We start from the raw sequence: 12,845 nt of genomic DNA, 5'->3' as shown, positions 1-12,845 counted from the left end.
ATTTTTTTAAACAGGGACAGTGTACATGAATTAATATTCTTAGAAAAAGAAAAAGAAATGTAAAGGCACTTTACAGGCTAGTTTTCATTTCTGTTAATGGGCATCCTAAAGTAACAACAACATTATTGTCTTATGTAAATCAGAAAGTTGGCATATGTTTTTGACTTGTGACCAGATCAACCAATGAGAGTTCATTTGATTAACTTTTAAAAGAATGAAGCAGTAAAAATTGTAGAATAGATATAATGTGAAAAATATATTATACTAATTAAATTAAATTATTATACTTGTTAAAGAATGTAAAAAGGTACTTTTTTGTCATCTTCAAGTTAACAAGTTGCGTATACTTTTTTAAGTATTGAGTTTTAGCCACTATAAGTATGAGCAAATAAGTATACTATTTAGAAATGCACAGCTTAAAATAAACTTATAATAAAGTGCACTTATTGTAAGTATATTTAAATACACTTTCAAAAAGGTTAAATTCTAAATACACTTTAATAAAGCAGACAAATAATGTGTTAAAAAGGAAGGAAAAGAGATTCCAACATTTCCACACAAACTTTTTTTTAAAAGTACACTTATGTACAAATAAGGAGACGCTTACACTAAAGTAGACTTTTTCAAAATACACTGAAAAGGCAACTAAGTAATCAGAACTAGTATATTTATGTTACACTAAAGTACACTAAAGTTGGACTTCATGGCATCGATTTTGAAGTACACTTTTATAAAGTATATTTTAAATATACTTTAAATGAAGCACAAAAAGGGTAAAAGTATACTTGTAATAACTTTTGGAAAATGTAATTATATTTTCATTTGACACTTAGTATGGTAACGATGACTGAACAGCCCCCCCTTGGGAAAAAACAGCAGCCTGCTACATGTATTGAGTTTATCAGTGAGTTACAAAGTAGCTCCATGTGGTGCTCCACGCCTAATAAGTGGACGTAATCTTTACCTGGATTCAGTTAACACAAATCACAAACATGCATCCTTGCTGCAGCAGTTTGCACAAGTGGCCAAAATGACGTCTTACCTGTCGGCCCTGGTTCCTGAAGAACTCGCCAGTGTTCTCTATGACCTGTTCGTCGGACAGCAGGCTGTAGGGCTGCTCCTTACACAGAGTGAAGATCTCCCACAGGGTGACTCCGAACGCCCACACGTCACTGGCCGTGGTGAACTTACCCTGGAGACGAGGTCACACGGAAATAAAAGGAAAACAATGTCAAATTATTAGTTTTGATGATTTTCAGGCTCTAGAATACACATGTTATTTTGTCAACCCGATTGACCATTCAGCAAACTGTTGAAAAAATATTGTGTTAAGGAGTGTTACCATCACACAATACATCTCTGTGAGTACAAAAAATTAGCGCTAACTGTGATAGAACCTGTTAATTTAAGGCAAAACCTAGTCTGTGTTTCAAACCGTGCCCTTCCCCCCTCAAACTGGCTTTGTTGAGGGTGGAAGTGCGTTCAAGCTGAAAGTCATTAAATGTGGTATAGACGGATCTGGCTAGCCATTTGTGTGTTTCTCCGTCTAGCTAGCCGTTGCTGTGGTGGCGTCTCTCTCCAGTATGCACGTGCTTCAAGGTGAGCTTTCATTATAAGTGCACCTTTTCTACTTTTACCTGTACTTTTTAAGCAGCATTACCCTTGACAACGATGTCTACGAAGTTGTGAGGAGCCTTTGCAATTCTCTGTTGCTCCAACAGCAGGTCTACATGGATTCAAACCTTTACCTCATGAAGAGCGCCCCCGTCTGAGGCCATACGGTCTACATGGATTCAAACAGTTACCTTATGAAGAGCGCCCCCGTCTGAGGCTGTACGGTCTACATGGATTCAAACCTTTTCCTCATGAAGAGCGCCCCTGTCTGAGGCCGTACAGTCTACATGGATTCAAACAGCAACAGATGCTCAGTTTTGGTTTACACTCGTCTATCTCACAATGAATAGCATGCGGCTGCCTAGCTTGAATCAGTGAAAAAGTAATGTCCCCTAAGCTAACACTGCTAAGCTAGCTCATGTTAAGCCCAGTTCACACCAAAGATTCGCAACGAGACGAGTTGAAACTTGCAACTACTTGCAACATGCAGGTTTGCACCATTCTGAAACCTGCCAGTTCACAACAGTGAGACGAGAGGAGACCATGTATCATCTCCATAGCAACGTCTCTCTGTACTTTTGTTCTAACCTCTGACTTTTTTTCCCCTTAGCTGAATATATTCTGTAGCATTAGAAAATATGAATGAGGAAAGAGATAGTGAGATAATTTCTACAGCTGCATTTCTAGATATGATAAATCTGCAAAAATACTGTTTTATTTCCCTGATTCGCTGCTTCTTTCTGGATTACAGCCCTCGTTCTCCTTATTCATTGTATTGCCCGTTGGACCCTCTCTCTCTCTGGCACACTTGTAAGCCTCCGTCCAAAATGGCATTTTCAACCAGCTGATAGTTGCTAAGACTTGATTGGCTGTTGCTATAGGTGACTTGTGTTACCTTCTAAAACCAGCTGCTGGCAATTTGACGAGCTAAATCGCTGTCGACAGCATCAGCTAGAGTCCAGACGAGACGGGTCAGTTCAGATTGCTGCAACTTTCACCTGCAACGTTCTAAAACACATTGAGCTAGGCTAACAGAACACGTTACTAGATAAACAGGAGTGGGAGTCCCGTGTCCCTAGCTGTGGTGGGGGCTTGATTGAGAGAGAAATGCTGCATTCAAATGCAATGGGAAGTCTGAAGTTTCAGACCTCCAGCTAGGCAAAGTGCACTGGAATACTTGTCAAAGTGAAACCTTCTACTAGTGATTTCAGGCTAGATTGATATCCCTTAAATTCGATAATAGGAGGTTCACTTTGACAAGCATTCCAGTGCACTTTGCCTAGCTGGAGGTCTGAAACTTCCCTTGACACTTGAACACAGCATGAGCAGCGCAAGTGAAACAGACCAATGATTGGTCGGACTTTTTTCAGAAATATATGAGTTGAATATTGATGAGTTTCAACTCGTGGAGGATTTCTTTTACATTTTAGTGTGCCTTACGCTTAATAGGAGCATTTTAAGATTATATAAAAAAAGTGTAAACGTGACAGAAAGGTATGAATTGCTTTAACTCTTCTCTCACTTACCAGCAGGATGCTCTCCCACGCCATCCACCGTATAGGCAGCACCGCCCGGCCCTGGATGCGGTAGTAGTCGCTGCTGTACAGGTTACGGCTCATCCCGAAGTCTGCGATCTTTATGGTGAGGCGACGGTCCAACAGGCAGTTCCTGGTGGCCAGGTCGCGGTGCACAAAGTTAAGAGACGCCAGATACGTCATCCCCGAAGAGATCTGCACCGACATGTGGAGCAGGTCGGACAGACTGGAGGGAGGAGAAGAAGGAGGTGTAGATCACGGCCTGTGTGTTTGTGGCATTGGCGTGTATAAGGAGCATGTTTGGTGTACTAACCTGACGGAAGGGATGTTGTTGGCGTGTGTCAGCGTGCTCTCGATCTCCCGCTGCGATAGGAACATGTTGAGGTCTCCGTTCTCCATGTACTCGGTCACCATGCACAGCGGGTCGGACGACACGCACACACACAGCAGCCGGATGATGTTGGGGTCGTTCAGACGAGACATGATCTTTATTTCCTTCAGGAAGTCGTTCCTGGTGGAGGGGCACGTGGAGGGACGGGAAGAGACATTTTCAGGTTTCATTTAAGATTTAGATCATTTAAGATAAGACAAGACAAGATAAGACAAGACCCCTCCTGGGGATCCCGGAGGGGACGGACGACCTGAAAACGCCTTGGCCCACAGCTGTCAAACAGACTCTTGGTGTACCTGGCTTGGCTAGTGGCGTCGGCCCTCAGCTGTTTAACAGCCACCAGCACTGAATGACCATCTCTTTCTGGGAGAGGAGACCCCTCCCCCAGGAATTCTGGGAGTCCCTCGGCCTCACACAGGTGGACCTGCAGGAGACAAGTAGATATGAATAAAACCAAAAGTAATCTGATGATGTCCTGATATTCTGTTTCAGTCGAGAAATCGATTAGATTCTTTGTTTTGTGACGCTCTGATTGGCTGTGGCCCCGACCCCTGCTCACCTCTCCAAACTGCCCCTCGCCCAGCTTCTCCCTGAAGATCAGCTGTTGCCGTGGGAACTCTGCGGCTGATATGTCCTTCCTGGTGAGCGAGTCCACGGTGAGGGCGGGCACTGCGTACATGTTGCTGCCGGTGACGCCCTGTAGCCGCACGATGTCCGTCTCAGCGTAGTGCGGCGCATTGCTGTGGAAACACTGGTGCGGCGTGCACTGGGTGACGTCGGGCTCGGCGTAGCCTCCTCCACACGCTGACGGAGAGAGACGGGAAGATGTGTTTGATTACTCTGTGATTCTAATATTATTGTCTTTATTTCCTACGAAGCACTTTGATGATGAGACAAGACAAGATATAACATAGGATAAGACAAGATAAGAACAATAAATATTAATATTACTGTCTTAATCCCTATGAAGCACGTTGAGCCTTTTGCTGCATTCAACAAAAATTAGTTCTCAAAGTGGAAAAAGCAAATGTTGGGTTGATGGTAATAAATGTTTTTTTATTTAAATATATCAGGTTGAAAACACGAGTTACTGTCCACGTAGAGTGACCTGGATTAGTTAGAAAAGTTATTTATTCTCATTACACCTGATAACAAGTCAGGTTTAATGAGAAAAGATGTACTTGAGAGGTTTTAGGGCTAATGAAACGAAATCACTGATATAAAGCTTCAAACAATAAAAAAGATACAGGAGACAGCTATCAAACGTGTTGTTTAAACGCTCCAAACAATAAAATACAACACATCCTTTGTGTAGTTTCCACATTAAGTCAAGTTTGAAATTAAATCCTCCGCAGCAGGAAATGAGAGAGAGAGAGAGAGAGAATACAGTTTTTCATGCACAGGAATGAAAAAGAAAAGCAAACGCCTCCCTCTCTCAGCACGGCCTGCTGTGTTTTATCAATATTTAAATATCTGAAGTCACACCTTTCAGCTCTTACCACGCAGCCAGCCTGACGTCATGTGACAGGAAGTCAGCAGGAGGAGGTCATAGAGAGGATTACCGAGGAGGAGAGCTGGAGGAAGAGGAGCAGGAAACAGGGGACAGAGACAGAAAGAGCTGAGAGAGTGAATCAGCGTGCACATCCAGCATCATGGAGAGAAAAAGAAAGCAGGAGAAGAAGTTTGTGGAGGTGCCAGCAGGGGGCACACTGCAGCACTTTGTGTCTAAACCTGTCATTAAAAAGGGTCTGTCTTTTACATGACGCTGAATAAAACCGTCTCAAATATAAACCATAATATCTAGAGGGGTCATTCTTTCTGCAGCAGGAAGCGAAGGCTTCTGTCTCGATGGTGTCATCAGGTTACGTGATGTCCAGTGCAAAAACTTTCAAAACAGTTACATTAAAAAAATCATATCTCAAAAACTAAAAAACCTTGACAGTTCAAGTAACCTTCATAGCGTTAAGAAATGTTTTGTTCACACAGTCTACATTGATAAATATGTTTTGTGTGTTTATTTAGTCAAATTTGATGAAAAAAACATTTTATTGCTATTTAAATCCACTAGTGTTATTCATTATAATGGCTAAATGACTTACATAACCTCTTAGCTGAGGAAATGACGTCAGGATACGCACCAAAACAAAAGTTCAAAGGTCTCTTTAATAAAACTCAATAAAACATGAACGCTCAGGATAACCTCAAGGCTGTATAAGGGAGTTAAAACAACAAGTAGCACCTACATTAAACAAAAATGGGAAAGGGATACTAAGAGTCACATTACGGAGGAAACTTGGACCAAATATGGTGAATCCCATGGAAAATAACAAGCTCGACCTCCTGGAGAGTGTTTGGCTGGAAGAGTCTCAGCAGATAGTTTATCACACCTGTTCAGCAGTCCCATCACTCAGGCTCTTCCAGCCGCTGGAGCGAGTGTGGATCCCAGGAGACAAATCACTATCACATGTTCTGGGCCTGTATAGAACATGTGATGTAAATGCTTTCTGGCGTAAGATCTGCATAGAATTGCAATCACTTTTCGAAAGTCCAAGTCAAGTCTCAAGTCAGGGCAGCAGCAAGTCCTAATCAAGTCTCTTATGGTTTTAATAAATAATAATATAGAGTTGGAGTGAAACCGTATTATATACTTTCATAAAGTCCCAACTAATGACAGTTTATAATCTAGTGTAAATAAACAAAGTTTACCTGAACTAATCACAGACACACCTGAAACTCCAGGTCCTGCTCTCATTGGAGGATTTGAAGACATTTGATAAGAACTTGGAGGCAGACACATCTGGCTATAGATATTCTGACAGATATATTCAGGATTATTCTGGATTTTGCTGTATTTTTGCTTTTTTTAAACTTATTTGATACATTTTAATGTATCAAACAAGTCATGTATTTTGTATTGGCTGCTCATTCTGTTTGTCAGAAACGTTGTCAGTCCTGCTGCTGTCTGTCTCAGGACACTCTGAAAAAAGTGATGTTTAATGTCAGCAGCTCTTTCTGTGAAATAAATAAAAAATCCTTTAACGTCGTTAGCAGCAGATGGAGGCAGCACCGGCAAGAAAACACTTTTCAAAAATTAACCTCTCACAAAGGTAACATTAGTAACATTGATAGTTTTTTACGTTGCATTCTGAAACAATCTTTGTTTCAGCTTTGAGTGAAGTTATTAAAGCCAAACAATATCCATCCATCATCTTCAGCCTCTTGTCCCTATCGGGGTCCTGGGGGACTGGAGCCGATCCCAGCTACGGGCAATTTAGAGTCATCAATGAACCAAACACCTGCACGTCTTTGGACTGTGGGAGGAAGAACCTGGAGAACCCAGAGAGAACCCACACAGACACGGGGAGAGCAAACTTCACACAGAAGGGCCCCGGTCGGGATTCAAACCAGCGACCCTCTTACTGTGACAGAGAAAGTCCTAACCACCACACCCCTGTGTGCACCGAGGTGAAATGTTGCATCACACTCAAACCCACCTCAAAACCAACGCTGATTGGACAAATGTTTTCCGTGACACCTTACCAGAGTGATGCGCTACTAAATAAAATGGAGCTCATAAGATCAGGATGGTCTCACGAGGCTACACCTTCCAAATTTAAGGAAATCTGGAAGAAGTGGAGATTGTGCATCGCCCCGAAACACCCTTCTTTTGTTTAATATTATGAAACTTTCATTTTTTATCATCAATCTATTCTACTACCTGCTGTAGATGGAAACAGCCCAAGTTCTGTTCGTTTCCGTTTATAACTGGATCACAATGCCAATTTTCAAAATGATGATGACTGTGTAATGTGCTACTGAAACTGCTCTCCGGTCACATATTTACCTGAAGCCTCTGCGCTCTGCGACAGCTCCGGCAGCTTGTTTCTCAGCACCACCGGGTTCTGGTACTGCGGGTCCAACAGGAACACTCTCTCATAGTGAGGGTCAGTGTGGGTGGGGCCTGTGGACGACAGACACACACCTCCATCAAACACACAAAGAAACAAACGGAGCTATTTGAATATTTCTGCTATCTTACTCTCACACAAATGAACCACTTGGATTGTTTCTACACTGAGGATGGAACAACAATAATTTTTGTCGTTTTATCATTTATTTTTATCTCATAAAGCACTTTTAAGAAAATATAATGCGGCTTTACACAGAATAAAAAGCAACACAGGTATTAAAATGGAAAAAATAGAGCAAAAAAAGAACAAAAAATAAAAACAATGAATTAAGTCATAAAAGAATAAAGTAGGATCCAATGTAAATTAATAACGCAAAAACAACCTGATTTCTAAAATACAAAAGCCATAAAATAAGTATATTGAATAACAGTCAAAGTGACAATAAACAACTAACAATAAAAACAATATTATAAATATATGTTGTGAGCTGTCTAAACTATAAAGGGATAAGCTGTAGGAAACTCCTTTTTTTAGTATAAACTAATAATAAGGCAATTAACAAAGATGCACAATTAGTAAACCTGCTTCTATATTTTCAGAGTAATTTGTATTTTGATATAGGATGTGAAAATACATTGTTATTACCCAGGAAATTATTTCTCAAATAAGGTGCAAGAGGTGTCTCTGAACTGATTGCACAGATGTTTTTTTTTAATTCTGTTGTTGTAAGATTTATGTTAAATAATGATCCTCTCTGCTCCTTTTGTCACATCACAGATGAAACAACACAACATCTTTTTAGGGAATGCTCTTTTAGTCAAACACTGTGGCCTGATGCAGGTTAGGTATACAACTCAAACTCAAAATTGATTTTATTTACTTTTTTGGAAAATATATTTCCTATCAAAAAATTGTATGTTATGATTCTTTTCTTATTATCAGGCAATTTCTATAGACATACCACTAAATTTGCAAACCAGAAACTTATTTTTATTGTTCTCAGTTCTTACTTTAACTTCCACCTGGACACACTAAAGTACTGCACCAACTGTAAAGCTGTGAAAACCAAAGACATGTGTAATAAATTTGATCTGTAATGATTTATGTACTTAAATGTTTTGTTTTATTTATGATATATGCACAACCTTGAGCGATATTGTTATTGTTACTATGGTGATATTGTTTGAAAATTGAACAGTAATCACTGTTTTAAAGTTACAAAACGAAAAAAAAAGAATCACGTGAATAAAAATATGCTTTTTTCATTGGTTGTTGCATTAAATCTTACCCAGATATAAAAGTGCAATTTTCTGATTGGCCATTGTGTAGCCCTCGTCTTTTTTGATTAGCTGGTAAGTGGCGGCTCAACTGAGCTCCAGAGGAGACGCGCTTGATTCCTGCTGGTTCCATAGTGAGAGCAGCTACTGCACTGCAGCTTGTTATAAAATGTTTTTCTGCGTGAGAAATACAATGTGTGGCAGGAGTGCGTGATAAAAAAATTAAATGCGTGACACTTGAGAGCCCTGCATTTGAGGATGTCATTTTGGGTTTTAAGAAACACTGATCCACTTTTTTAAAACCGTTTTTTCCCCCTCAAACAACTAATTGATGTAATCGTTAGCTGTAGCTCTAATTGGAAAAAACTCAGATATCAGTCACTGACGCATGAAGGTGAACCATTTAAATCCTTAAAAACAAGTCAAATCATTTCAAAATCAATTCTCACAGTTACAATTACCTAGTGAAGTATAGTAATTATATAAAACAGCTGTTTGGACGAGCTGCAGATGATCATTAAAGAACAGAATACAGGCATGCAGTCTATTAAAGTGTAATTTCTGTGCAAAATCATCCCATGGTCTTTTTCGGCACTTACATACATGAAATAAGCCATCAAGACAATTTTCTTCATGTATGAACTATTAATGGAGAAATCCAGGAGAGTCGCTAACAGCCGTGGCTAACACTAATCAGTGTCAATCAACACTAATCAGTGTTAGCCACACCCGGCTGTTAGCGACTCTACCAGATTTCTCAGTTAGTAGTTCATACACGGGAAAAAACTGTCTCAATGGCTTATTTGATGCATTCAATTCAATAAAGTTTACCCTTGTCGGTCTTAAAGCAATATCGTCACTCAGGGAATTTCAATATCGCCCCACCATAGTTCTAAGTAATATAAGACGTAATAAGCCATTTCTAACCTTCTAGTCAGACTTGAAGGAAGTGCAATGGACTGTTTACCTGTGGAGGCGTGGCCAGAGCGGGGAGGCACAGGGGGGGTCTGGAGGATGATTGTGTCACTGCAGGACGACAGTCGGACCGTCACCTCCTCGTCAAGGATCCGGCGTGGAGCCTGGAGGAGGAGGAGAGAGGGAGACGGAATGATTTGTTTGCATTGAGTGAAAATGCCACTAAACTGACAACTTTTTTATTAGCCTGGATAAAAATATTTGTCTTTGCCATTTTCTAACTTCGCCCTCAGGCGCTTAATCGGGGCACCGGGCCTATTGCTGAGACTCACCTTCTCCAGCACCTTGCAGACGTACTGACACCAGAGAATGAGGAAGATGATGATGACCAACAACAAGATGATCGTCACCAGGCAGCCAATCAGAATGGGCGTGTTCCCGTCATCCGGCGGGATACTGGCTGACGGGTTAACTGCTGCTGCGGAGGGAAAGAAAAGCCTTAAATGTGTTCCAGTTTTTGGGATGATTATTAGATAATGAAGAGTGTGAGGTTAAAGGTCACACCTGTCACAGGCGTGGTTGACATGGCGCTCTCCTTCTTGACTGGAGGGGAGGTCGACCCCGGGGTCATCAGGGTCGGGAGGACGGTGTCCTCTGAAGGATGAATAAGAGAAAGAAATTTTATCTGCCTGCTTTAAAAAAGAAATGGTAATCTGTGTGTGTGTGAGTGTGTGTGTGTGTTACCTGACTGAAAGGAGATCTCGCTGAACATCATCCAGACGTCGGCGAAGAAAAAGCGGCAGCGAATGGATTTGGCACCACAGCGGTTCAGTGGCACGGTGACGTATCGGGCACTCGGGTTCCTGTCATCCAGCACCGTCTTGAATGCCACAGGCTCCGCCTCCCAGCCGGCGATGAGGCGGGGCTTAAACCAGCAGGAAACGGAGGAGAAGATCTTCACACCTCGGGGGAACATGTTGTTACTGTGGACCTGGTTGAGAAGAGATTAAAAACGTGTTGAAATTAAAATGGGACAGCCGGAGCCGGAGGTTAATGTTGATGAGGTGAAGTATGAAGTGAGAACCTTCATGGAGGTGAAGTTCCTCTGCCTGTCAAACACAAACTCCATCTCCACGTATCCTTGGCTTCCCAGCGAGTCGTTCCTCCAGCCCAGGTAGTTGTAGCCCGGCCATACGTGGTTCTGACGTGTCAGCAGGAAGTCATCCAGGCCTATTACGCCGTCCGTCAGCTGACCAAGTCCGCCAAACAGCCTCCTATTGGACAAGACAGCTGTCAGTCAGAGCAGGGAGACAGGAAGGAGTAACGTGTGGTGAGCTGTCGTGTCTGGATGGTACCCAACGACTCGCAAAACTCTTGCAAGATGTTTGAGGTCAATTAAAGGCAGTAAGTTAAAGCTATTTGGTTAAAGCAACCAAGTTAACCTTGAACTTTTTTGTTCAGTTGATTAGAGTTAGATGGTTAAAGTTAGCTGGTTAAAGTTAGTTGGTTAGGGTTTGCTGGTTAAAGTTAGATAGTTAAAGTTAGTGGGTTAAAGTAAGTTGGTTAGGGTTAGGTGTTAACCATGAATTGTTAAGTTAAGTTGGTTTAAGTTAGTTGATTTAAGTTAATTGGTTAACTTTGGTTAGGCATTTGAACCAGAACAAAGAGATCAGATCACTTCAGCCCAGTTCTGAAGACCTTACATTGGCTCTCAGTCAGCTACAGAATAGATTTTAAAGTCATGCTCTTCTCTGACCGGAGGATTAGGCCAGTATATACACAGCCAGCATATCATCACCGAAGCTGTTCCGTTACACCTTGCCTTAAGTTTAGTTGGCTAAGGTTAGTTGGTTAAAGTTTGCTGGTTAAAGTTAGGTGGCTAAGGTTTGTTGGTTAATGTTAGTTGGTTAAGGTTGGACAGTTAAAGTTAGTTGGTTAAAGTATGTTGGTTAGAGTTAGTTGGTTAAAGTTAGTTGGTTAAGGTTATATGTTATGGTTAGTTGGTTAAGGTTAGATGTTAAGGTTAATTGGTTAAGGTTAAATGATTAAAGTTAGGGGTTAAACATGAATTGTTAAGTTTAGTTTGTTATGGTTAGCTGGTAACAGTTAGATGGTTACTGTTAGGCGTTGACCTTAAGTGGCTATGGTTAGGACAGGTCATCTGACAGCGAGAGTTTTCCAGAGTCTATGTTAACCATCTAAACCCAACTGTGATGAGTGAGTGACTCGCCTCTTCTCATGTACACCGTCATACGTGGAGTCGTTGAGGCTGGCGATGGGATAACCAGGCGGCATCATGAGCTGACCCTCCGGAGCGCTGTAGGAGATCAGACCATCTGCAAGGGGGGAGGGAAAGGATTGCTTATAACAACAAATCTAGAAAGCCTCTTAATGTCAGCTGTGCTTGATGCTCAAATCTACCTGTCAGCTTGTTGGTATGATTTAGTTTTATTAGAGAAAAGACTAAAACATGGTCTCACAAACAATCCCTCTGGACACTAATAGAATTAGATTGTTTCTGAGGAGTTTTCCCAAGTCTGAAGAGAAGTAAACATTTCTGAGAAAAGAGTGAATCATCTTCTTGTGTCAGCAGAGACAAAGTGTGTCCTACCCTCCCACGGACAGCCGTACAGCTCCACTCTCATGCAGACGGTGGTGGACAGTGTGGTGACCGGAATGAGCCGCACGTAGCGGGCAATGATGGGAGGGTGCAGGTCGTTGATGACAGACGTGTAGGCGTTTTTGTTGCCTTCCATCACCTGGAGACAAAGATCACATCAATCGTCCTGAAGAAGGATTTAGATTTACAGCCTGTAGACCTGCACCAAAACATCCACGTGTCCCTGTAATCAGCAGTGGTTTGTGTTTAGAGATGCTGTGATGAACGACTCTTATCCAAATCAAGTCCCAACCACAGCGATTTTTGGTTGATCCAATAAAGAAGTGCCAAAAATGTCCCAACAGCCTGTTTAACATGGGACCCCCATGTTAAACAGGCCGTTTTCACAGCATCATTAAACCTGTTTAAGGCTTGGGACAAAAAACATTCTAGTCTGTATGTTTAGGTCATATCTCCATGACAACACTGAGGGAGGTGAATTTTTTTGTACCAGGCTAGTTTTTTATTTTATTGGAGGTTAAAGTTTATGAATAATTAGGGGCGTGGCCTCTTGAGTGACAGTAAGCCTCTGGCCCTCACTTC

The 12,845-nt window shown here is 41.6% G+C and overlaps 1 protein-coding gene across 2 annotated transcripts in view; it reads right to left on the bottom strand.

Moving 5' to 3' along the window:
- The window catches only part of ddr2l (discoidin domain receptor family, member 2, like), a 45,838-nt gene that overhangs the window by 6,329 nt on the left and 26,664 nt on the right, over positions 1–12,845 (bottom strand). The window contains exons 6-18 of one of the 2 annotated variants that reach the window (XM_083913055.1): positions 12,255–12,402; positions 11,874–11,979; positions 10,728–10,917; positions 10,388–10,634; positions 10,208–10,297; positions 9,976–10,121; positions 9,696–9,807; positions 7,385–7,501; positions 4,100–4,344; positions 3,837–3,964; positions 3,463–3,660; positions 3,141–3,375; positions 1,043–1,192 (exon numbers count right to left, since the gene is read on the bottom strand). In XM_083913055.1, coding sequence (XP_083769181.1) covers positions 1,043–1,192; positions 3,141–3,375; positions 3,463–3,660; positions 3,837–3,964; positions 4,100–4,344; positions 7,385–7,501; positions 9,696–9,807; positions 9,976–10,121; positions 10,208–10,297; positions 10,388–10,634; positions 10,728–10,917; positions 11,874–11,979; positions 12,255–12,402 — 2,112 coding nt within the window. The remainder of the gene's footprint in view (positions 1–1,042; positions 1,193–3,140; positions 3,376–3,462; positions 3,661–3,836; positions 3,965–4,099; positions 4,345–7,384; positions 7,502–9,695; positions 9,808–9,975; positions 10,122–10,207; positions 10,298–10,387; positions 10,635–10,727; positions 10,918–11,873; positions 11,980–12,254; positions 12,403–12,845) is intronic. The other variant, XM_083913056.1, reaches the window with a different exon arrangement.

This window comes from Echiichthys vipera, assembly GCF_963691815.1.
Source record: "Echiichthys vipera genome assembly, chromosome: 4".
NCBI classification, from domain to species: domain Eukaryota; kingdom Metazoa; phylum Chordata; class Actinopteri; order Perciformes; family Trachinidae; genus Echiichthys; species Echiichthys vipera.
This window is presented reverse-complemented; position numbering and strand designations above follow the sequence as displayed.